The sequence below is a fragment of the Saccopteryx bilineata genome, chromosome 11 (assembly GCF_036850765.1).
Source record: "Saccopteryx bilineata isolate mSacBil1 chromosome 11, mSacBil1_pri_phased_curated, whole genome shotgun sequence".
NCBI lineage: Eukaryota > Metazoa > Chordata > Mammalia > Chiroptera > Emballonuridae > Saccopteryx > Saccopteryx bilineata.
In genome coordinates, this window is record NC_089500.1 from 41,466,902 (window position 1) to 41,491,803 (window position 24,902).

A 24,902-nucleotide genomic window follows, 5' to 3' on the forward strand; every position below is an offset into this window, starting at 1 on the left:
GAGCATTGACCTGAGACGCTGAGGTCCCAGGTTCATAATTCCGAGGTCATTGACTTCAGTGCTGGCTCACTGAGCTTGAGGGTAGTCTTGAGCATGGAATCACTGATATGATGCCATGGTCGCTGGCTTGAGCCCAAGGTCACTGGCTCATCTGGAATCCCCCTCTCCCTCTACTGTGTCAAGGCAAGTATGAGAAGCAATCAATGAACTAAAGTGCCACAACTATGAGTTGATGCTTCTCATCTTTCTTTCTTCCTGTCTCTCCCTCTCTAAAAAAGTAAATCAGTAATAATAACAATGATGATGAGCAACTCCTACCTATCAAAAATATACCATAAAGTGAGTTGAAACCAGTCTGACTAGGCGGTGGTACAGTGAATAGAGTGTTGGCCTTGGATGCTGAGGATCGAGGATCGAGGATCGTAACCCTGAGGTCACAGGTTTGAGCACGGGCTCAACAGCTTGAGGGTCAGGTTGCGGGCTTGAGTGTGAGATCACAGACATGACCTCATGGTCGCTGGCTTGAAGCCCAAGATCACTGGCTCGGCTGGAGTCCCCCAGTCAAAGGAAATATGAGAAAGCAATCAATGAACAACTAAGGTGCCACAACTATGAGTTGAAGCTTCTCATCTCTCCCCCTTCCTGTATGTCTGCTCTGTAGGTCCCTCTTTCTTCCTCTCTCTCTCTTGGTAAAAAGAGTTGAAACCACTTACTCCAATAGATATTTGCAACACACAAAAAGTTTAAAGAATTACACAAGAACTTCTACTTCTGTTGTAGACCATTCCTTATAGCAGGCAACTGTCCTGATCAAGAAAAACAAATAAAGACAGAAATATTATTTTTGAGTTTGTGTGAAGGCAGAGAAGAGCCGAGGGAACCAGGTCTTCAAGGGCAACAATCCCAATCAATAGGAGGAGACCTCACTGAAAGAACCCCAATTTTCTCCATGTTTATCCACTGGTTATATGCTAATCTTGACGTAGAACAAGATACTAAGAAGCCACGGAAGAGGGAAGCTACCAAGAACTAGAAAAGCCAAGAGAGAGTTACTGTAGATAGTCAGGGAGCACCAGGGAGTCTCCATCAATGACCAAGATAGTGCAGGGGTAGGTTCTTACACCAAGCTCACTGAAAGCTAGAAACATGAATAGACAGGGCCACAGAACACCAAAAGCTAGAAAATGATTGGACAGGGCCCAAGTATGCCAAAAACTAAAAAAATGAATGAACACGACCCATGTGTGCCAAAAGCTAAAAACATGGATAGGGCCTTAATGCACCAAACTGGAAAAACATAAATGGACAGGGCCCCAAGCAACCACCAAAAGCTTGCAAGATAATTGGATAGGAAAAAAGTCCTCCTTTCCCTATCCCTATCCCTATAAGAATCATGGCTTGAGCAGAAAAGAAAGATGGTTTTTGAGATGGGAGTCCACATTTCTCCCAGGTCATGGCATCAAATAAACATCTTTCCTCTTACACCAGCACCAGCCACAATTTTGATTTTTGTTGCAGCTGGTAGCCAAACCTATATTTGTGTTGTTCAGTTAAAAGAGCATTAGGCAATCTCATAATGATAGACCAAAAGTTAGAGCTTAAGGCTCCCCAGGCTGCCAAGACTTGAGGGATGTGCCATGATCCTATCCAGAAGTGGGGCACAAATACCTGATGATTTCTTCCTTCCAGGCATTTAGCATTGAAACTCTGTAGAATAAAAGTCAAGACAATAATGGAGCAACATCTTTTTTTTAATTCAGTGAGAGGAGGGGAGGAAGAGAAAGACTCCTGCGTGTGCCCCCAACCAGGAGCCACCTGGCAAGCCTACTAGGGGGGCAATGCTCTGCCCATCTAGGGCATTGGCTCTGTTGCTCAGCAAGTGAGCTCTTCCTAGCCTCTGAGGCAGAGGCCAAGGGGCCACCCTCAGCACCTGGGGCCAACTCGCTCCAATCGAGCCATGGCTGCGGAAGGGAAAAAGAGAGAGAGAGAGAAGCAAAAGGGGGCGGGGTGGAGAAGCAGATGGGTGTTTCTCCTGTGTGCCCAACAGGCCAGGGCTGATGCAAGACTTTTTTTTTTTTTTTGTATTTTTCTGAAGCTGGAAACGGGGATAGACAGTCAGACAGACTCCCACATACGCTCAACCGGGATCCACCCGGCACGCCCACCAGAGGGCGACGCTCTGCCCACCAGGGGGCGATGCTCTGCCTCTCCGGGGAGTCGCTCCATCGCGACCAGAGCCACTTCAGCGCCTGGGGCAGAGGCCAAGGAGCCATCCCCAGCGCCCGGGCCATCTTTGCTCCAATGGAGCCTCGCTGCGGGAGGGGAAGAGAGAGACAGAGAGGAAGGAGAGGGGGAGGGGTGGAAAAGCAGATGTGCGCTTCTCCTGTGTGCCCTGGCCGGGAATCGAACCCGGGACTTCTGCACGCCAGGCCGACGCTCTACCACTGAGCCAACCGGCCAGGGCCACAAGACTTTTTTTATGCAACACAAAAAACTGAGCTGTCCTTCAAGTATCAAGGACACTGAAAAACTGTTTTAAAGTAGACCTACAACTAAAATGTCAATGGAGGTGACTAGAAAGAAAGACTATTGAAAAAATGTTTATATGTTGTGACCAAAAAAATGCAACTAAAAATTGGAAATGGTAAAGAGTGGAAAAAAAAAATATTCTCACATTGATTTTTACATAGGCAATAAGTGAAAATTAAAGAATATCATGACAAAAAGGAAAACTTAAAGTTGTAAAACTTCTAGAACAAAGCACCAAAGAAAATTTTTATAATCTTTGGTTACACAAACATTTCTTAGGTAAAATATGAAAAGTACAACCAAAAAAAAACCCCACAAAAACATTGAACTGGACTTCAGTAAAATTAAAAACGTTTGCTCTGTGAATGACATTGGTAAAAGATGATAAAACATAGCACACAGAAGGTATATACTTCCAAATCACTTAATGTGGCAAAGAACTTGGTTCTTGAATACATAAAGAACTATAAAAACTCGGAAGAACACAACTCAATAAGGAAAAATGAGCAAAATATTTGAACACACTTTACCAAAGATGATAAGGGAATAGCAAATAAGCACAAAAAGAAAAAAAAAAGCTCAATATCTTTACTCATTAGGAAAATGCAATTAAAACCACAATAAGCCTGACCAGGCAGTGGCGCAGTGGATAGAGCGTCAAACTGGGATGTAGAGAATCCAGGTTCGAGACCCCGAGGTCGCCAGCTTGAGTGCGGGCTCATCTGGTTTGAGCAAAAAGCTCATCAGCTTGGACCCAGGTCGCTGGCTCGAGCAAAGGGTTACTCGGTCTGCTGAAGGCCCACGGTCAAGGCACATAGAGAAAGCAATCAATGAACTACTAAGGTGTCACAACAAAAAACTGATGATTGATGCTTCTCATCTCTCTCCATTCCTGTCTGTCCCTATCTATCCCTCTCTCGAATTCTCTCTCTGTCTCTGTAAAAAAATAAATAAATAAACCCCACAATAATAACCATTATATACTTATCAAACTGTTAAAAATAAAAAACTGAAAATATCACACACTGGCAAGATTGGAGAGCAACTGGAACTCTTATTGCTGATAGGAATATAAAATGGTACAGTTCCCTTGGTAAATAGTCTTTTAATTTTAATTTATTGATTTTAGAAAGAGAGGAAAGAAAAGCAAGAGAGAGAGAGACAGGAACATCAATCCGCTCCTGCATGTGCCCTGACCAGGGATATAGCGGCAGCCTCTGCACTTCGGAACAAAGCTCCAACCATCTGAGCCACCTGGTCAGGATGTACAGTGATAGTTTCTTAAATACCGATTCTCCTGGACTTAGGATGAGGTTACATCCTGATAAACCCATCGTAAATTGAAAATATTTTGAGTTGAAAATGCATTTAATACATCTTATCTACTGAACCTAATAGCTTAGTCTTGCTTATCCTAAACATGCTCAGAACACTTACATTAAACTAGAATTGGGTAAAATAATTTTGCTGCTATAGACCCATACCCCAAAAGTGTCATAAGGCAATCCTGCTAACCCCAAAATTAAACAAAATTCAAGCAGTTTCTACTGAATGCAAATAAATTTCAAACCACCCTCAATTTGAAAAATCCTAAATTGAACTGTAATTAATCCAGGACCTTCTGTAGTCATACATACACTTACCTTGTGACCCACAGCCACTATACTCCTATTCACTACAAAGAAACAAGAAATTATGCTCACAAAAAAATCTATATGCAAATGTTTATAGTGGTTTTATATATAATTGCCAAAACTGGAAACAGCCCAATGTTCATCAACAGGAAAAAGGATAAACAAATTTACTTTCATATAACAAATATTTCTCCCCAATACAAAACACAATCTTCTAATGTTCAAAATGACATAGGATATAAATCTCGAAAGCCTACTGAATGAAAAATTTCAGATGCAAAAGAGCAGATAATGTAATTTTCCATTTACATGAAAAGTTCAAGAATAGACAAAAATGACCTATGGTGATAGATATAAAAACAGTGGCTGTTGGAGGCACGGGTTGGGGATAACTGATTTGAAAGGAGCATAAAAGTGACGAATATGTTCAGCATCTAGATTATGATTACATGGGTATATATATTTGTCAAAATTCATTAAGATGTACACTTAGTATTTGTGCTTTTTTGTTTATAAATTATACTCAAAGTACTGTTAGCTTTTTAGAAAGGTATAAATATATTTATTTACTGTATTATTCTGTCATCTTTTAAAAATATTACTTCCTTAAACCAAACCAAGTTTTAACTATCTATTTTAACTATTTCTTCTCTTTACCTCAAAGATGTTGTTCCATTCTCTTTTATTTTATTTTTCTGAATAGGAGATCCATGAAGTGACAGAATTTTATTTCCTGGCAAGGTAATCTGCTTTAGAATAGAAGCTATAAAAACAAAGAAAGAAAGTAAAAACAATAATAAAAAGGACAATCATGTCACACTGGGAAAAAAGATCAGCTTTTAATACACATAGATTAATCAAAGAACATTTCAAACTGCACTAAAACTATGTTTAAATTCAAACATGACAACAAATTATTCCCTACACATGAAATCATCTACTAAAATCAAGACCTCCAATCTTCAAATTGTCTACAGAATTACCAGTATTACAAAAATATTACACAGAAAAGGTGACAGAAACACATTAATAATATATTATTTATATTGGTAGATTTAAAAAATACCTAAACCCTCTAAATTTATGTGCAAGACAAATATACAAACTTAGAGAAAGAAGTACATTAAAAAATAAGGCTATAGAAAATTTTATTTTAAGTTTAAAAAGTACTTACTACTGGATTGTTTTATCTGATAACAAATACAGTAATGTGAATACTTGCCTCTTTTATTCTAAAACAACATCCACCCCTAAATAGTGGCTATGTATATACAAAGAACGTAATATATGTAGTTATCTTTCAATCTTCTCTCATAAGTCCCAACATAAAAGATCACATCTCTTGTCTCTTTTTTTTTTTTTTTTTTTTTTTTTTTTTTTCTTTCTTTTTTCATTTTTCTAAAGCTGGAAACAGGGAGAGACAGTCAGACAGACTCCCGCATGCGCCCGACCGGGATCCACCCGGCACGCCCACCAGGGGCGGTGCTCTGCCCCCCAGGGGGCGATGCTCTGCCCATCCTGGGCGTCGCCATATTGCGACCAGAGCCACTCTAGCGCCTGAGGCAGAGGCCACAGAGCCATGCCCAGCGCCCGGGCCATCTTTGCTCCAATGGAGCCTTGGCTGCGGGAGGGGAAGAGAGAGACAGAGAGGAAAGCGCGGCGGAGGGGTGGAGAAGCAAATGGGCGCTTCTCCTATGTGCCCTGGCCGGGAATCGAACCCGGGTCCTCCGCACGCTAGGCCGACGCTCTACCGCTGAGCCAACCGGCCAGGGCTTGTCTCTTACTATAATAATAGAAAAGAGTAGAAACCCCATCACGCTTCAAACAATATGTGATGGGTCAAAATCTACCTGGAGGTGACTCACCAGTAGTTACTGCAGTGCTCACTGGCATCTTATTCTGTCCAGATTTCTGAATGGTCAATGCTGAGGAATGGGAAAGTGTAGCGCCTTGTTTTGCAATGCCTCCTGAAGGCTGCTGGACTACCTGAAATAATAAGAAATGTCATTATAGTCATTCAACCAAACCTGCTTTAGCTGTAACAAGAGAAAAGCAGAATTGTGCTCACCTAATCGTAAAAACACCTGTCTTAGCATAACAAGAAAGCCTATTTAAAATTTAAAGTACTAAAATTATCTTGTTCAAAAGTGAAAAACAACACAACTATCTCACACATTATGTTATTTTTCAGAGTGGAATTCAAATTTACATCACATACTGGTAATTTAAGCCTCCACATGTATCCTATTTTCAATTTTTAACTTTTGTCATGGAAAATTTTAAATATACTGTGTTTCCCCCCTATGTATAAGATGCACTTTAATTTTGAGGCCCAAAATTTGATAAAAAATGTATTACATAAAGTTATTGAACTCGAGTTTTATTCATCATAAAATCCATACAACTCCTCATCACTGTCAAAACTCCCATCCATTAGCTTGTCCTCATCTGTGTCTGATGCCGAATCACTATTTTCAACAATGTGCGCAAAAACCAAGAGCAAAAAAGTGTGAAATGCAAGTAAAAAATCCATAACCACTGTGTCAGACGCACCCAGTTTTTAGACCCCAGTTTTTTTTGGAAAAGGGTGTGTCTTATACCCGGGGAACTATAGTACACAAAAGTCGAAGAAACAATATAATGAAACCACCCATGCCATTGCTACCCAGCTTTAACAATGATTAATTCTTTACCACCTATTTCATCTATATCCCCACCCACTTCCCTACTACCCTCAATTATTTTACATATCCAAATTAATCTTATTCGAAAACATATCTCCAAAAGATAAGGACATTTAATAGGCCATTTCTTAAAAAGATGTGGAAAATGACAATGCTAAAGACATTCTCCAAAATAAACAGTTCAAGAAATCCAGAGGGTGAGGATTAAGGATAAAGAAAGCAAAATTAAGGCACTAGCAGGTGTATGGCCAGTAGTAGCGGCCATCACGGCTGTCGCTGCCAGGCACATGCAGGTTCATATTAGATTCGGACAGACGGTAAAGAAACAGCAGAGACAAAAACTGGTGGGCCATGCCTTTATTCTAGCCTCACAACCAGCCGGCGAGTAAAAACACACAGGGCATCAAAACCCACTCACATTTCTCCGGTTCCACAACCAGGAGAATCTTTGCCAGTTTTTCCTAGAATCAAAGGCCCCGACTAGTCTAAGTAACCTCTGCACATCTTCTCCCTCCTCATTTCTGCACAAACTGGCTTCTCCTCTAGCAACCTGCCATCTTGGCTGCTTCTTCCTTCTCCTTTTGCACTCTGCCTTCTCTCTGCACAAAGTCTCAAAAACATGGCTTCTCTCTTCTCCTTTCTTCTTAAAACTTTTTGGCACAAAACCCCTCCTCCAGCACACATTAGCATAACAAAGCCCATTCCCAAGCAGGAAGGTAATTAGTAGTTTCATAGATCACTTATCTGGGCAGCTGCCATTTTTAATAAAAAAAGTGAGCAAAATCAAATAACACAAAGTTTACAAACTTATTTGCCCAACAGCAGGGCTTCATTTTTAGGTTCAAAGAAGAAAAAACAGAATAGCAGAGCTTCATATTTTTTTTTACTTCAAAGAAGAAAAGCAGTCATCATGTATTCAAGCCAGCTACCGATAGCGAACTATTTATAAGTTCTTAACACTAATTTTTAGCAAATATAAATGAGCCAAGAGACAGACTTCTGAACAGAATTTTGGAAGTACTTTAATTTTTTGTAAAAAGAAATTTTTTTAAATCTAGTATGCATCACTAAACTCCTAAGAAACTCAAAATGCCCTACTAAATAATCTTACAGAAGCTGATAATGCCTCTAGAGCAGTGGTCTCCAACCCTCGGGCTGGTCCGCAGAGAAAGAATAAATAACTTACATTATTTCCGTTTTATTTATATTTAAGTCTGAACGATGTTTTACTTTTAAAAAATGACCAGATTCCCTGTTACATCCATCTAAGACTCACTCTTGACGCTTGTCTCGGTCACGTGATACATTTATCCATCCCACCCTAAAGGCCGGTCCATGAAAATATTTTCTGACATTAAACCCATCCGTGGCCCAAAAAAGGTTGGGGACCACTGATCTAGAGAATACAAATTGGAATAATTCAATTGTCATCATTCTGTGAATAGACTCTTGAAAGAGAAAAAACTCTTCAAAGCAATGATGTATATTTCAACAATTGAGATCATACTTGTATATTATAAAATCCTAGGGATCAGATTTAAATTCTACAAAGTAATACCTATCCATTCAGAAAGAAACTCAACAAAAATACTCATTAAACTGTGGCTTATTTCCCTATTGCTAGCATTTTCATCCTTGAATCTTTACTAGGTAGTCTTTCCAGTATTTTACCGTATTCCCCCATGTAAAAGACGCTCTGATCTATAAGACACACCTTAATTTTGGGGCCCAAAATTTGGGGAAAAAAAGACAACAGGCGCGAAAAAGCGGGAAATGCAAGTAAAAAATCTACAACTTCCGTATAAGAGGCACCCAATTTTTAGACACCAAATTTTTCAAGAAAGGGTGCATCTTATACATGGGGAAATATGGTAATTATGAAAGAGAATAATAAAATATTAGAAATTTGTTTATGAGTTAGTCTTCATACCATTTTTTGATGTGAGCAGAAATCTAACAGCCCAGAAGTCCATCCCTCCTGTGGAGAGGGGTGGGCCTCCATACCCCACTGACCAGGCAGGAGTGTGAGGTAGGGGACCAGCCACGCCACGACTGGATGCTGGTTATAAACCACCATGGCACAGAACAAGCTTGGGATAGTGAGTTTCAGTGACAACCAGCATCCTGGGGCTGTGCACAGCCCGGTCTATAGACCAATCAGGGTCAAATTCATGCTAGTAGCAGGAGGTAATTGTACCAGTGAAAAAATACACACAAACACACACACACACACAAATGTATATATACATAATGTATGGTATAGGATATTTATATATATCACAAAGTTTCGAGCTGGGATTAACAATCATAGATCCTCATCATTGCTCATCTTAATAACACTTGGCAGCAGATGTGCAGCATACTCCTGCACATTTGGCAAACAAAGTAAAATTATGAGTGAAAATATACAAGTGAAAACATTAGTGTTCTTTCAAAGAAAGTACCACTTAAAACCAAAGTACAGGGGTGGGCAAAAGTAGGTATACAGTTGTGAGTACACAAAAGATTATTATTGTGTGTTTTATTTATTATTGTATTATTTATTACCACTTGGCAAGCAAAAGAAAGCTATCACATTTTTTTTAAAACTTAAGTCCTTTATTTTCTTTCCCTTCAAAAAACTGCTAGAAAGGAAGAATAAATATTTCACCTGCTTCTCTTGACATATCAAATTCTGATATTTTATTTGGATGTTAATCAATTAACGTTCTAGTCATTTACAAGAAAATACAGGTCTAGATAGAGCTACACAATATTCTGTAGAACAGTGGTCTCCAACCTCTGGGCCGCAGATCGGTAGCGGTCCGTAAGCCATTTGGTACCGGTCCGCAGAGAAAGAATAAATAACTTACATTATTTCTGTTTTATTTATATGTAAGTCTGAACAATGTTTTATTTTTTAAAAAATGACCAGATTCCCTCTGTTACATTGTCTAACACTCACTCTTGACGCTTGTCTCAGCACATGATACATTCATCCGTCCCACCCTAAAGGCCGATCCGTGAAAATATTTTCTGACATTAAACCGGTCCGTGGCCCCAAAAAGGTTGGGGACCACTGCTGTAGAGTACATATTTTTTAACATTAAATATGATTTTGCCTGGCCTGTGGTGGCACAGTGGATAAAGCGTCAACCTGGAATGCTGAGGTGGATGATTTGACTCTGGGCTTGCCCAGTCAAGGCACATATGACAAGCAATCAATGAATAACTAAAGTGAAACAACTATGAGTTGATACTTCTCACTCTGCCACCCCCACTCTGTAAAATCTTAAAAATTAAACATTAACTATGATTTTTACATAAAACATTAACTATGATCTAGTACATGACAAGGAACTGTTCCTAAATTCTATATGGAAAGGAAGCAAAGCAAAACAAGTACAGTATGGATTAAACAAGTAGATGAGAAAACGCTTCACTTAACACTTTGCTTTCTCTGTATTTCAACCTCCACCTACTTCCTTGTTCATAATCCACATTAATGGAATATTTATCTCTAAATAACTCCAGCAGTAAATGCACACCAAGTTACAAGAACCAAGGATAGTATTTTCTCAAATTCTACTTAATATTCAATATGTGATTTGGAATGCACTCACTCAGGTTGAGTTCTAGAGAATAGAGGGCCCTAACTAAACAAAAACTGTAGCATAAAAGTAAAAAATTACCTGTTAGTTGCCTATTATTTCTCAGAAACAGAAAATGTGTGGGTCCTGTGCCACTATTCCTTATTTCTGGGACAACGGCTTACTCCACTAAATGCCAGTAATTCTCTGCACTCACACTAGCCTCAGGATATCTCTGAACACAATCTGACAATGAGAGTTGAAATAAATTTGCCATGCCCCAATCTAGATTAAGACTCAACCTTGGTAAACCTCAGGATATGTGTTTCTCTAATTAAAAGGGCCTTCTAAACACTTTTTAAATTTTACTCAAATGAGTTATAATTATACTACCAGCTTTTATAGCAATCAGTATATGCCACTTAAAATCAAGAACCTACAAATTTGTTTAAAAAATTTAAATATGCTTATTGTATGATATGATTTATATGAAGTTCTAGAACAAGCAAAACTAATCTGTGGGAGGAAATTATCAGAACTGTTGTTGTTTCTTGAGAGTTGGGGGTGGGGACCAACTGGGAAGGGCCACAGGTAACTTCAAAGTGATAGTAACGTTCTATATATTGATAGGGATTTTTTGTTTGTTTGTTTTTACAGAGACAGAGAGAGAGTTAGAGAGAGGGACAGATAGGGACAGACAGACAGGAACGGAGAGAGATAAGAAGCATCAATCATCAGTTTTTTGTTGGGACACCTTAGTTGTTCCTTGATTGCTTTTTCATTTGTGCCTTGACCTTGGGCCTTCAGCAGACTGAGTAACCCCTTGCTCAAGTCAGCAACCTTGGGTCCAAGCTGGTGAGCTTTTTGCTCACATCAGATAAGCCCGCGCTCAAGCTGGTGACCTAGGGGTCTCAAACCTGGGTCTTCCGCATCCCAGTCCGACACTCTATCCACTGCGCCACCGCCTGGTCAGGCTATTGATAGGATTTTGAGTTAAACAGAAATATGCACCAACTCAAAACTTATCCAACGGTTCATTTAATATTTGTGCATGTCAGTGTATGTAAATAGCTAAAAAGAATAAAAAAGAGTAAATAATATTAAACTATAGTTAATAATGTACACAATGAATTATTTAGGAAGTCTTTGAAACATATCTAAATATTAAGATGACTGATGACTAGATAAATACATGATAAATCAAGTATACCAACTGTAAATAGTAAAATCTAGATGGTTGGTTTATAGATATTTACTATAAACTTCAATATTGTTATGTTTCAAACTTTTCATAATAAAACTTTCTTCAATAATGCAAAAATAAGATGTAATATATAGAATGTACATAAATGTTATTTCTAAATAGTTTATTTTCCATAAATTCTAATGTACCCTCACCAAGCCAACATATAAATACATATATATTTCTCAAATAAATTTAAAAGCACTGGCATTAATCAATCTACATATTAAGATTTTTATTATATAAACTATAATTAAATGATGGCTCATGAATTTTCTATGCAACTCCTAATTACATATGATAAATAAAGGATAGGCCTTACTTGGTTTCAAACTTTCTTCATCAAACCTTTCATTAGTGCTATTTTAGTCATTATAATCAACAACTGAATTTAACCTCTCCTCTCACTCTTAACAGAATGCAGAAACAAAAAGAAAAAAGACAAACCACTTACTTAAGTTTGGATCCTAGTAGGTCAGTTCACTATGAAACTGAATTACTTGAGCCAATAAAACAACCAATAGTCCTTCTTTTCTCCCTAGTCAATTTTTATTTCAACTACTCTAATGAAAATATTGGCCACCAGTATATTCAGAGCTAAAATTTATACCTTGAAAATATTTCTCTTTATTCAGTGAGAACTGAAGTCAGAAATAATCAACAGAATTAAGTCTCACAGGGTATTTTATATAAAAATTTATTTGCTGAAAATTCTTTAATGGTTCTCCATTACATCAAAATAATTAGGTAGATACTAGCAAAAAATATGATTCAACAGCAAAAATTTTTCTAGTATTTTGGATCAGTCTTACTTATATAATGAAAAATGCCACTTTAGTAGTATACTAATAATTTATTTTTCTCATATATCCACAGAACAGTAATATTTGGAGAATGATTGTTAAACATACGTGGCCACTTATTTATCAAATGCTTGCAATTCTATTAATGAAAGAAATGCAAATAATAGCACCACTTAAGGAAATATGTATGTACTTGAAATAAGAAAAATACCTATGACAATATTAAAACTTTCTGCCCTAACTTCAAGTATAAATTATTCAAGTGATATATAGATATAAAATTATAGAATAATAGTATTCAATTCATTCTCTAAAATTAGCCTTTAATTCAAAAACAGAGGTCAGGAACTTTAATTTTCTCATTCATGAATTTTATTCACACATGTTCTAGATTTGAAAGGATTATTGTTTAATTTCATTTGGTAACACTGGTTATTAAAATTTATCAAAATTGAATATTAAAAAATGATCAAATTAAAACTTAGGTTTTCTATATTAAATTAGCTTTTGCTAATTAAGTTTAAATGTAATTAAAATGGTAGTCTTTCATTTAAATTAATTTTGCTTTTGCTCAATCATTAGTAAAAGTTTTTTCACAACTATCCTAAAAAAACTTAAGTACTGAAACTCCTGAATTCTCCTACTTATTATCTATCCACCACAAGTAGACTAGACTCCAATTCCTCTACTCTTTCATTAACTTTTAAAAAACCTTTAAAGCTCAACATTTAGTTAAACTGTTAAGCTTAACATTTAGTTAGTGTATAACATCATGTAATAACAACTATACCAGACTTGATAAATAATAAGATTAACCATTTATGAGAACTAGATTCTTAGGTGAAATCCTAAGAACTACTCATTAACTTCATATTTCAACAGTTCTAGTATCCGTAGACCAAAATATACAAAGCTGACTATTGGTATAAAATGAAAATTTTACCCCTGAAGAAACTGAGCATCTAGTTCATTTATTTGATGAAAGCTTCAGAAGATCCCCAGAAGGTAACATACAATAATTAATAAGATAACAAGTAATGATAAATCTAAATTTTAAAAAATTAAGGTCTCTTGGCCCTGGCCGGTTGGCTCAGTGGTAGAGCGTCGGCCTGGCATGCAGGAGTCCCAGGTTTGATTCCCGGCCAGGGCACACAGGAGAAGCGCCCATCTGCTTCTCCACCCCTCCCCCTCTCCTTCCTCTCTGTCTGTCTCTTCCCCTCCCGCAGCTGAGGCTCCATTGGAGCAAAGTTGGCCCGGGCACTGGGGATGGCTCCATGGCCTCTGCCTCAGGTGCTAGAATGGCTCTGGATGCAACAGAGCGATGCCCCAGAGGGGCAGAACATCTCCCCCTGGGGGGCATGCCGGGTGGATCCCGGTCGGGCGCATGCGGGAGTCTGTCTGACTGCCTCCCTGTTTCCAGCTTCGGAAAAATGAAAAAAAAAAAAAATTAGGGTCTCTTTAATCTGGAATAAAAAAGCATAATTTCATAAAATAATTGTATAAAACCTAAACCCTGCCATAATAGATTGTGGAGATTTTTAAAACTTGAAACTGTGATATTTAAAAGGTATTACCCAGAAGGCAGGTAACCTATACAAGTCCCCAGGAAAACTAGTACAAAGTGGATAAGGGAATTTTAAAATTCATTATCAATTATTAAAGGAAATTACACAAATTATATACCTTGAACAAGATAGTCATACTTGTACTATTTTTTTTAAGATTTTATTTATTGACTTTAAAGAGAGAGAAAGGTGGGGGAGGGGGGGAGGGAGCATCAACTCATAGCAGTTGCTTCACATATGTGCCTTGACTGGGAAAGCCCAGGGTTTTGAAGAGTGACCTCATCACTCCAGGTTGACACTTTATCCACTGCAACACCATAGGTCAGGCACCATACTTGTATTCTTCACGCTCTTTTTTTTTTTTTTAAACAGATACAAAGAGAGTGTCAGAAAGAGGGGCAGATAGGGACAGAGAGGCAGGGAGAGAGATGAGAAGCATCAATTCTTCGCTGTGGCACCTTAGTTGTTCATTGATTGTTTTCTCATATGTGCCTTGCCTGGGGGGCTACAGCGGACCAAGTGACCCTTGATCAAGCCAGCGATCTCAGAGTTTCAAACGTGGGTCCTCTGCATCCCAGTCCAATGCTCTCTCCACTGCACCACTGCCTAGTCAAGCTGCACACCGTTTTTGAAGACTGCATCCTGAATTTCATGAACCACAGATTTTATCCAGCGTGGCAATTCCCATATTTTAAATCATTTTTTGCAATATTCTTCTAAGTTGCATTAAATACTTTCTTATATTCTTTAGCAACCTGAGTATTTTCCTCCTTACTTAGACCCAGGATTAGACTGGACTATGTTTTATAATGGACTCACTGATGATATTCTTAAATTCCTCAAGGAATACAAATTCAAACTTGAGTGATATTCATTTTCTGAATTAACTGATTTGAAAGAATGTCCTAGTTCAATTCTCTCTGTGACATTACCATACAGAACAGCTTATATTGTTTTGTGTCACAGGTAAACATCTGTTGTAAAACAGATTACAAAGCACACTCAGTGTCTAGCTGCTCTGGTTTTTGCCATTTTAAATTGGAAGGTATGAATACTGCCATCAAATCTGTTGACTAAAATTGCAATAAAGGCCAACCAAAACCACAGAATTTACAATTAAAATTAAATTTCACGTTCATTTAAGAATAAAAGAAGTTAAAAAAAACCTAAAATTTACCATTGGATTTCATTAATTTTTTTTTCTTGATCGAAATTATTTCTAATGCATAACAAGTCAAATCTACAAGATGTAAATGCTGCCAAGATATTATCACTGGGCAGTTTTCTGTTTCGGGACACCGGAAACCTAGAAGTTCTTGTCACGAGCACCATAACCCAATGGGAAGAACATTAGGTTCTAGCCTGAGATCCATCACTCTCTTCATTTTCTCCCTGCCTTTTTGGCATCACAAAATTATTTTAAAATCCATAGTGTGTACACGACATGCTTTTAAAACTGTGTGTAGCTATAAAGCATTAAATTTAAATCCAGGGACCAACATGCTATAGATGTTCAATAAAGAGGAACACTGATACAAGAATCAGCTGTGACCCAGAAAGAGGATTTCAATTCTGTGCTATGCTACAAAAAAAGAGGCCTTTCCTTTGGGCAATTACTCTGGTTCCAGTGGTTCCCAAACCTGACCAATGTTTAAGAATCAGCACTTCTAAAAAAATTTCATCTCTGAGATTAAATTCAGACACTCAAGAGGAACTAACTCTGTAAAGCAGGTATATTTCTCTATTTAAAAATCAGACCCAGACAGGAAGGGATTAAAAAAGATTAGCAACCAGGAAATGACTATTACTTCCTACCTAACCAAGAATCTGATGGCTGTCTGACTGATCTTTCCCCTTTCAGTTTCCTCTGCCTCAAAGACAATCATCCACAGATGCTAACCTCTTCTCCTGATCCCACAAACAAGGCTGAGAAGTCTACTTAGACTTTAGTATTCCAAGAAGCAGAATAAACTACAACAAAGAATTCAAAACACAGCCTTTACCATGAAGGTTTACAAAAGAGAAAAAGGGCTATCACCAAAATAAAAAAAAACAGCTACCTTTATTATTCTATAAGGCAGGGGAGAACTTTACTTTAAAAAACATAATTTTTAATTAATTCATCTTGTACTACCTCACACAGCTTAACAAGTCTTTCATGGTCTTCTGATACAACTTGTCTGGAATAAAGTAGAATGTTGTAAACACACATTGGTAAACAGCTTAAGATTTCTTTCACCCAAGAACCTCCCACCCGACCAGGCGTTGGCAAAGTGGATAGAGTGTTGGACTGGAATGCCAAAGACCCAGGTTCGAGACCACGAGGTCGCCAGCTTGAGCGCGGGCTCATCTAGCTTGAGCAAAAACTCACCAGCTTGGACCCAAGGTCGCTGGCTCGAGCAAGGGGTTTACTCGGTCTGCTGAAGGCCCACGATCAAGGCACATATGAGAAAGCAATCAGTGAACAACTAAGGTGTCGCAATGAAAAACTAATGATTGATGCTTCTCATCTCTCCGTTACAGTCTGTCTGTCCTGTCTATCCCTCTCTCTGACTCTCTCTCTGTCTCTGTAAAAAAAAAAAAAAAAAAAAAAGAACCTCCCAATCTACCAAACTTAGGAAAAAACACAAATTCTTAGTTATCTATTCCCTTCACCACATCCCTCTCCCCTCAGCATATTTATAAAGAAATGTTACCAGAACATCACCTATGTAATAACCCTGCTAAAATATCTCATCTGCATTTAATCTTGAGGAAACAACCAGAGAAAACAGAATAAAGGATATTCTGCAAAACAACTAACCCAGGCCCTGGCCGGTTGGCTCAGCGGTAGAGCGTCAGCCTGGCGTGCGGGGGACCTGGGTTCGATTCCCGGCCAGGGCACATAGGAGAAGCGCCCATTTGCTTCTCCACCCCCCCCCCCTTCCTCTCTGTCTCTCTCTTCCCCTCCCGCAGCCAAGGCTCCATTGGAGCAAAGATTGCCCGGGCGCTGGGGATGGCTCCTTGGCCTCTGCCCCAGGCACTAGAGTGGCTCTGGTCACGGCAGAGCGACACCCTGGAGGGGCAGAGCATCACCCCCTGGTGGGCAGAGCGTAGCCCCTGGTGGGCGTGCCGGGCGCATGCGGGAGTGTCTGACTGTCTCTCCCCGTTTCCAGCTTCAGGAAAAAAAAAAACTAACCCAGGCACTTAAAATATTACATACTGTATATTTCCCCATGTATAAGACACACATTAATTTTGGGGCCCGAAATTTGGGGAAAAAAATGTATTTAAAAAATACATTAAAAAAATGTATATAAAGTTACTGAACTCAAGTTTTATTCATCATAAAATTCATACAACTCATCAATGTCAAAACTCCCATCCATTCTCTTGTCCTCGTCTGTGTCTGATGATGAATCACTGTCTTCAACAATAAGCACAAAAACAAGCGCAAAAAAGCAGGAAATGCAAATTTAAAAAAATCTACAACCACTGTATAAGACACATCCAGTTTTTAGACCCCAAATTTTCCCCAAAAGTGCGTCTTATACATGAGGAAATACAGTAATAAACGACCAAAAAGGCTGGGGAACTAATCTAAATTAAAAATGCCTAAAGAGAAATGACAGGTAAATGTAGCATGCAATCCTTTATTAGAAACAACATCAGGGGGGGGGGGGGTAGCTACAATAGATATTGCTGGGACCACTTTAGAAATACATATTGTACCAGTATTAACTTCCCGCATATGTTGCAATTATGTTAAAAACAAAAAAGAAAAAAATACTTTCCCTTAAGGAATATATAGTATGTAGGTGCGCAATGTCACAATTTCTGCAAGTGACTCTCAAATGGCTTAGGAGAAAATTACACGTGTGTTTTGTAGTATGTGACTGGAGAGGGAGAACAAAGCAAATGTGGTAAAATGTTAACAACTAGTCAAACTTGGTCAAGGGTCCCACAGGGACTCATTTTACCAGTCTTGCTAGTTTTCTGAATGTTTGAAATTTTCAAAATAAGAAATTGAAGAAGGAATGAAATGCTACTCACTAGTTGTTTCACTTTAACTGACTGTGGAATATCAGTTGGTTGCGAAAGGATGGGTCCCGGCTGTGCAATTTTGATCTGGACTGGAGTGCCAATGACAGGTTTGTCAGATGTGGTCCCAGGAGAAGTAACAATGGGTGTCGAAGATGAAAGACAAATAGCTGACGTAGTTTTTCCAAAAGTTACTGATGGGAGAGCCAGTGTCACTCCTGCCCCAGAGACAACTGGTTTCTCAGGTTGAAGTGAGACAGCTGTAACTGTATTTTGTATGGATGTCACAAGCGATTTTGGAGTCTGAAGCAAAACAGTTCCAGCTGTTGTTCCTCCTGCTACAGCAGCTGGACCCACTGAATGAAGTGTCACAACTCCAGTGTTTGCTACCCCTGGACTAGCAAGGGAATTCAAAGGTACTGACACAGTTCTGGGTGTTGTTGCTGCAGAAACAATGATGGGCATTTCAGACTGGACTGAGGAAACTGCTGTTGTCACCACAGAGGTTGTCACTGGTGTGGTACAGGTAGCGATGACTACCTCACCAGAAGTCTGCTGAACACACTGCTGAATGAAGCTCTGGGAGTTAGGCATGACTTGTCGTAAGGCACTCACACTTTTCTAAAAACAGGGAAGGAAAAAGAAATCTCTAAATAAATTAGCTTACTAGTAAAATAAAAATACTTTGTATTTCATATCTTTATAATATAAAATATTGTAAAATGATTCAAAAGTACATTGGCCCTGATCGAGTAGCTCAGCTGGTTAAAGCGTTGTCCTACTATGCCAAGTTTGTGGGTGCAATCCCCAGTCAGGGCACATACAAGAATCAGCCAATGAATGCACAGAATGGAAAAACAAATCAATGTTATTCTTGCGCTCTCTCTCTCCCTTTTTCTTTCTAGAATCAATTTTAAAAATAAAAAAAGAATTTTAAAAGTATATTAAGTGTTTCAGTTGAGGATATCTTATATCACTTATTTATATCCTGTCAATTTCTAAGATTCAATCAATTTAAAACCCAAAAGTGCTTTATTTTTCAAAACAAAATTACTGCATCTCAGTATTAAATTTATTTTGTACATCTGAAAATTAATATAAATTTTTATGTTTGTACTCATCTCAACTCCGTAACAGATCACTAATAACTTTAGTATCTATAAGTTTGTTTAAACAAAAGCAGACTAAAAAAATTTCTTTGTTAAATAACTTTCAAACTTTTGGTAGAAAGTCTTCATATCAAAATAAAAGATAATACAAACAAGGTTAATTTTCTTAATTGGACTACAATATTTTCTAACTGTATTTTAAGTTGGTGTTTATCTTTGCACTGAAAGGGACCCAAGGAAGACTGCATCTCACTTCTCGATCAAGAGGGTCATCTGAAAACAAGGCACACTCGTCATTTCATGTTAAGTATTATCCTGACCCTTCAACCTTCCCTTTCCTAGACCAAGTCTCCTCTGCCTAAAACATTCTCAGTTTCTTTAGCCACATTTCTAGCACACGATTAGCATCCTCCTAGGGACAGTTTCTATTATTTTAATATCCTTCTGAAAATGTGGTGCTCTCTCTTCCTACTCTTTTCTCATAAGGCAACCAAAAGAAGTCTTCCACTATGAAGCCTCTAGCACGTTCCTTAGACAATTCAGTCAAATTTTTCTAAAGGCAATGCTTAATTCCATTATTTCAAAATCTATAATCCCAGGTCTTAATGACTTTATAAATTTCAATTCATTCCTTTTCGGCTTGTGATTATCCAAAAATACATATTTTTAGTCTGCCAAAACAAGCTCTTATTATTAAAGTTATTGTCCTCCATCAAAATTCTATTTAATTCAATAGATCTTAGAGAAGAATATACCTACTAACAAAATATATAGTATTTAAAAAATAGACTGTCCAAAAGAAAAAAAATAGACTGTCCACTAAATTTGGTATTATGTGGTTTATTTCTAAAAGAATATAAGTCATTAGGAAAAGGCCCTATTTTTAAAAATGTTAAGAATGTTGCATATACAAGCATTAAAAAAACATCCACTTATACTAATGGATAAGGTACCCATTTCTCAACAGAGAGGTTGTAATCTCCTACATTGTTAGTTATCTTCACCTTTTAGGTTGTTATCATGCTGAAATATTCAGGTTTTAAATTATTTTAAAGTAATCTGTTACAAAGAATTGCTTCAAAGTAATAAATACATAACTCTACCTTAAGAAAAGGAACTAGGTGAGGCTGAGGTGAAGACTTGAGTTCAATATACAGCTGCCTAGTAAATTCTTCTGCTTCAATTTTTGCATCCTGAGGATGGGAGAAAGAAGATCACTTTTAGGTCTACAAATATTTTAAAACAGGAACAGTATGTAATTCATAATTGTAGACATAATAAGCTTTGAACAGTAATACAGTCCATCATTAAATGGAAACGTTTTTTCCATGTCATTTATGAAATGAATAAGCACAAACAATAGAGATGTTTGTTCATACAGGAATGATGCCAGTAAGCAAAATAAAAGTATAGCTGGCAGCCTCAATAAAGCTACTGAAATACAGTCTGTTAAGAACAATTAAGAAATGAATGCCTGGCATGTGGCTGCACAGTGGACAGAGTGCCAACGTGGAACACGGAGGTCGCAGGTTTGAAAACCTGGGCTTGCCGGGTCAAGGCATGTATGACAAGCAACTAATGACCAGCTAGAGTGAAGTAACTACTTCTTATCTTCCCCTCCACCTCTCTCTGTAAAATCAAGAAATAAAATCTTAAAAAAAAAAAAAAAAAGTAGTAGGAGTAGTGAAGACATAGGAGTCCTAAATTTCTTAGGGCAGAGGATAGCAAGTTACTTGGTTTGGGGGTCATGTTTTTTGTTTTGCTTTTCAATTTTGAAATAACCTTAATCAGTATAAGTTTGTATTTTTAGAATGCTATTCTAAGGCAATAATAACAGATATACTATTGTCCAAAAAAACTTAGGAATGCTTCCTTAACCTGTATATTCTAAGCATTTCAGGGGTCTATGAGGTCTAAATTATTTTCATTTTGATACTAAAAGGATTTGTTTGGTCCTTTGCACTGTGCTGACATTTGCACTGATGGCACAAAAGCAACAGTAGGTAAAACTGCTGGCAAGAAAGGCAATGCCAACAAATTAAAACAGGTGTCATCATATTCTATATCACTAGGCACTTGTAAAAATTAAAAAGAGCCAGTTTCCCTTCAAAATATACTCAATGAAGCAGTAAAAATTAATTTTACTACATCTCAACCTTTCAGTAGACATCTTTTTATAATGTGTATAAGAAAATGGAAACTACCCATAGAGCAATTTCTGATATAAACCAAATTAAATTAAGATGGTTAAGGAAAAGCACTTTGTGACTGAGTTGCTAACTCAACTAATTGACTTTCTTCATTTACTGGGGAAAAAAAATGTCAAACCAACTGTGGTTATTCAGAAGACTTGGGTATTTGATTGCTAGGTATTTTCTCAAAAACAAACAATGAAACAAACAAGCCAAGCCTGTCATTGCAAAGAAAAAAACTGACAGTATTTGATGCTAATGATAAAAAATAAAGGTCTCAAGCCAAATTTTAAATTTTGGAGAATTTGTAACCACAATCATAAGTTGGATAGCTTCCTCGTATGGAAAGAATTTCCTTATGAGATTGTTGTGTAGTATCATTTTTTTTGGATATCTTAAATAACAAATCCATCAACATTTGGAAGATTTGTGAACAACTCAATGAACCAATATTTTCTAAATAACCAAAATGCATTGTTATCATAATCACACTTGGGTAAAAGATCCCTTCAGAGTGCAAGATAAGCCAGTGGATCTAAATAGTATCCACAATGATCTGGGGGAAAGGCTCTTAAAATAATCACTTTTCCAACCACCTCTTCACATAAGGTGGAATTCTCCAAAATACTTTGACCAAAATAACACATTCAAAACAGATTAAATATAGAAGCAGATATTAGAACCTAGCAACCTTCTGTTAAATCAGATATTGAAGAGATTTGCAAAAATATAAAACAAAGCCACTGTTCTCAAATTTTTAGTTTTGGAAACTATCATTTTCATTTATATGTCAAAATTAACATGGCAATTTCTGCCTCGGAGGCAGACAAGCCCCATAAGCCCCACAACAGTTGACAGCCTACCATTAATACTAAGATGGTCAAGAGGAAGACCCTCTGATACTCCGAAATTAACCTTTTGTGCACACAATTAGAAAAAGCTGGCTATGTATTAGGCAGAATGAATGGAAAAGATATTTAGTTGGTCTCTCAAAGCTTCAAAAGAGGATTTAGATAAATAGATCAACCAATGATGTCATTTAAGTGTCAATCCAATTCTTTGAGGTATTAATGGCTTTCCTTTTTTTTTTTTTTTTTTTGTATTTTTCTGGAACTGGAAATAGGGAGAGACAGTCAGACAGACTCCCGCATGCGCCCGACCAGGATCCATCCACCCGGCACGCCCACTAGGGGCGCGACGCTCTACCCACCAGGGGGCAATGCTCTGCCCCTCCGGGGCGTCGCTCTGCCAGGACCAGAGCCACTTTAGCGCCTGGGGCAGAGGCCAAGGAGCCATCCCCAGCGCCCGGGCCATCTTTGCTCCAATGGAGCCTTGGCTGCGGGAGGGAAAGAGAGAGACAGAGAGGAAGGAGGGGGGGGGTGGAAAAGCAAATGGGCGCTTCTCCTATGTGCCCTGGCTGAGAATCGAGCCTGGGTCCCCTGCGCGCCAGGCCGATGCTCTACCGCTGAGCCAACCGGCCAGGGCTTGGCTTTCCCTATTTTAAGGAGGGTCATTTGGAACTTGACTTGTCAAAGACAGATATAAATTATAAATACCTGGAAAACAAAATTTGGCTCCACATACATCCATATATGTATGTTGTAAATGTGAGATAATTGTCTACCTCCAGATGATATTGTTAAAGGCAAGGGCTTGTAAGTATTGGGTATTCTAAAATTCTCAGAAATGCAGAACTAACTCGAATGCTTTTCAAATTCATGACTCTATACTGCTCACAAAAATTAGGGGATATTTCAAAATGAATAAGAAATGATAAAAAAAAGAAGCATTTGATTTTTTTTTATTAAACAAGAACATCAGAAAAGCAAATGACAAGTTCAGAGAAAGTTGTTCAATTATGCAAATGCGATGCAAAACCAACTTTTATTTCATTGGTGAAAATGCACTGTACCAAAGGCTGAATGAAGTACCTGCACGGTCCCTGATCCTCTAATTTTTGTGAGCAGTGTAAGATTAATCCATAGTAAATAAAAGCTGGTTTAACTTTGTTAGTTTAAATAAAAAAGATATGTCTTTATTTTGCTTAAATTTTACAAAAATTAACCCATTAATAACTGACTTTTTAAATCTATGAAAAATGTTTCTGTAGTTCATAAAAGTCCAAGCTAAAAATTAATTGCCTAACCAGGTGGTGGTGCAGTGAATAGCACGTAGGCCTGGGATACTGAAGGCCCAGGTTCAAAACCCCAAGGTCACCAGCTTGAGTGTCGGATCATAAACATTACCCCATGGTCGCTGGCTTGAGCCCAAAGGTTGCTGGTTTGAACAAGGGGCTTGGCTTGGCTGTAGCACCCCCCCCATCAAGGCACATATGAGAAAGCAATCAATGAACAACTAACATGCAGCAACTATGAATTGATGCATCTCATCTCTCTCTCTTCCTATCTGTCCCAGCCCCCTCTCTCATTAAAAGAAGATGTTAATTACTTCCTGGTTTTCACTAGAAATTGAGGGTTTAAGGGTTAAAAAGCTCATTATATGGCCTGACCAGGCAGTGGCACAATAAATAAGAGCATCAGACTGCAACACAGAGGACCCAAGTTCTGGCTTGAGTGCGGGTGCACCTGGCTTGAGCACGGGTTCACCAGTTTGAGCATGGATCACAGATGTGACTCCATGGTTGCTAGCTTGAGCCCAAGGTCTCTGGCTTGAGCAAGGGGTCACTTGCTCTGCTGTAGCCCCCCAACCCCCATCAAGGCATATATGAGAAAGCAAGCAATGAACAACTAAGGTGCTGCAACGAAGAATTGATGCTTCTCATCTCTCTCCCTTCCTGTCTGTCCCTATCTGTCCCTCTCTTCGACTCTGTCTCTGTCAAAAAAAAAAAAAAAAGAGCTCATCACTATGTAGGAATAATTTTGTGGTTTTTCAGAAGGACCCCTTGATCACCTCAAACAAACTGAAGTTTCATGGGAAGCACTGTAAAGTAAGTGCACTGAAAACTGCAAAGGAATATTGTATGGGTAAGCAATGGGTGTACAGTAAATGAAAGTTTGGGGCTATGACAAACCCAAGATGGCCGCTTGGTTCTTCCCTGCTCCCTGACTCCCATTTTTTAATTTTTGCATTCCTTCAGGCATTACAGTGCATTTTAGCTGGACTTAGATGAAGGAACTTATGAGCTGACATTTTTGAAAGAAGACATCTTACACTATTGCCAAGGTTTGATAAAGAAAATGTCATGTTGATAACTGCTGCCTTTCACAGTGAGCTCCCAGGACAGAAAGACTTTATTTTAAAGATCATTGACTGCCACCTGGACATTTTGTTTATTGGAATGGACAGCAAATAAAAGACACTCTCCAACTTAACTGTAAGGGGACTTACCAAGCTCCTACTGATCCTGAATAGACATCCCCTTGTTTAGGGATGTCAGAGACAACTCGAAGACTCCTGAAGGACCAGAAGTCAGACACCGAAGGCAGACAACTATCCCAAGGCACTGACAAGGCATGCGGATTTATGGATGGATATTAAGCTCAGAATCCATTTTGTTTAATTGTTTTTGCCTGTTTGCTAATGATATTAGTGAT

General features: G+C 38.2%; 1 protein-coding gene across 2 annotated transcripts in view; it reads right to left on the reverse strand.

Annotated features, from left to right (window-relative positions):
* The window catches only part of TAF4B (TATA-box binding protein associated factor 4b), a 133,290-nt gene that overhangs the window by 82,344 nt on the left and 26,044 nt on the right, over positions 1-24,902 (reverse strand). For both annotated transcript variants that reach the window (XM_066247025.1, XM_066247024.1), the window contains exons 6-9: positions 20,260-20,349; positions 18,060-18,668; positions 6,029-6,149; positions 4,821-4,926 (exon numbers count right to left, since the gene is read on the reverse strand). In XM_066247025.1, coding sequence (XP_066103122.1) covers positions 4,821-4,926; positions 6,029-6,149; positions 18,060-18,668; positions 20,260-20,349 — 926 coding nt within the window. The remainder of the gene's footprint in view (positions 1-4,820; positions 4,927-6,028; positions 6,150-18,059; positions 18,669-20,259; positions 20,350-24,902) is intronic.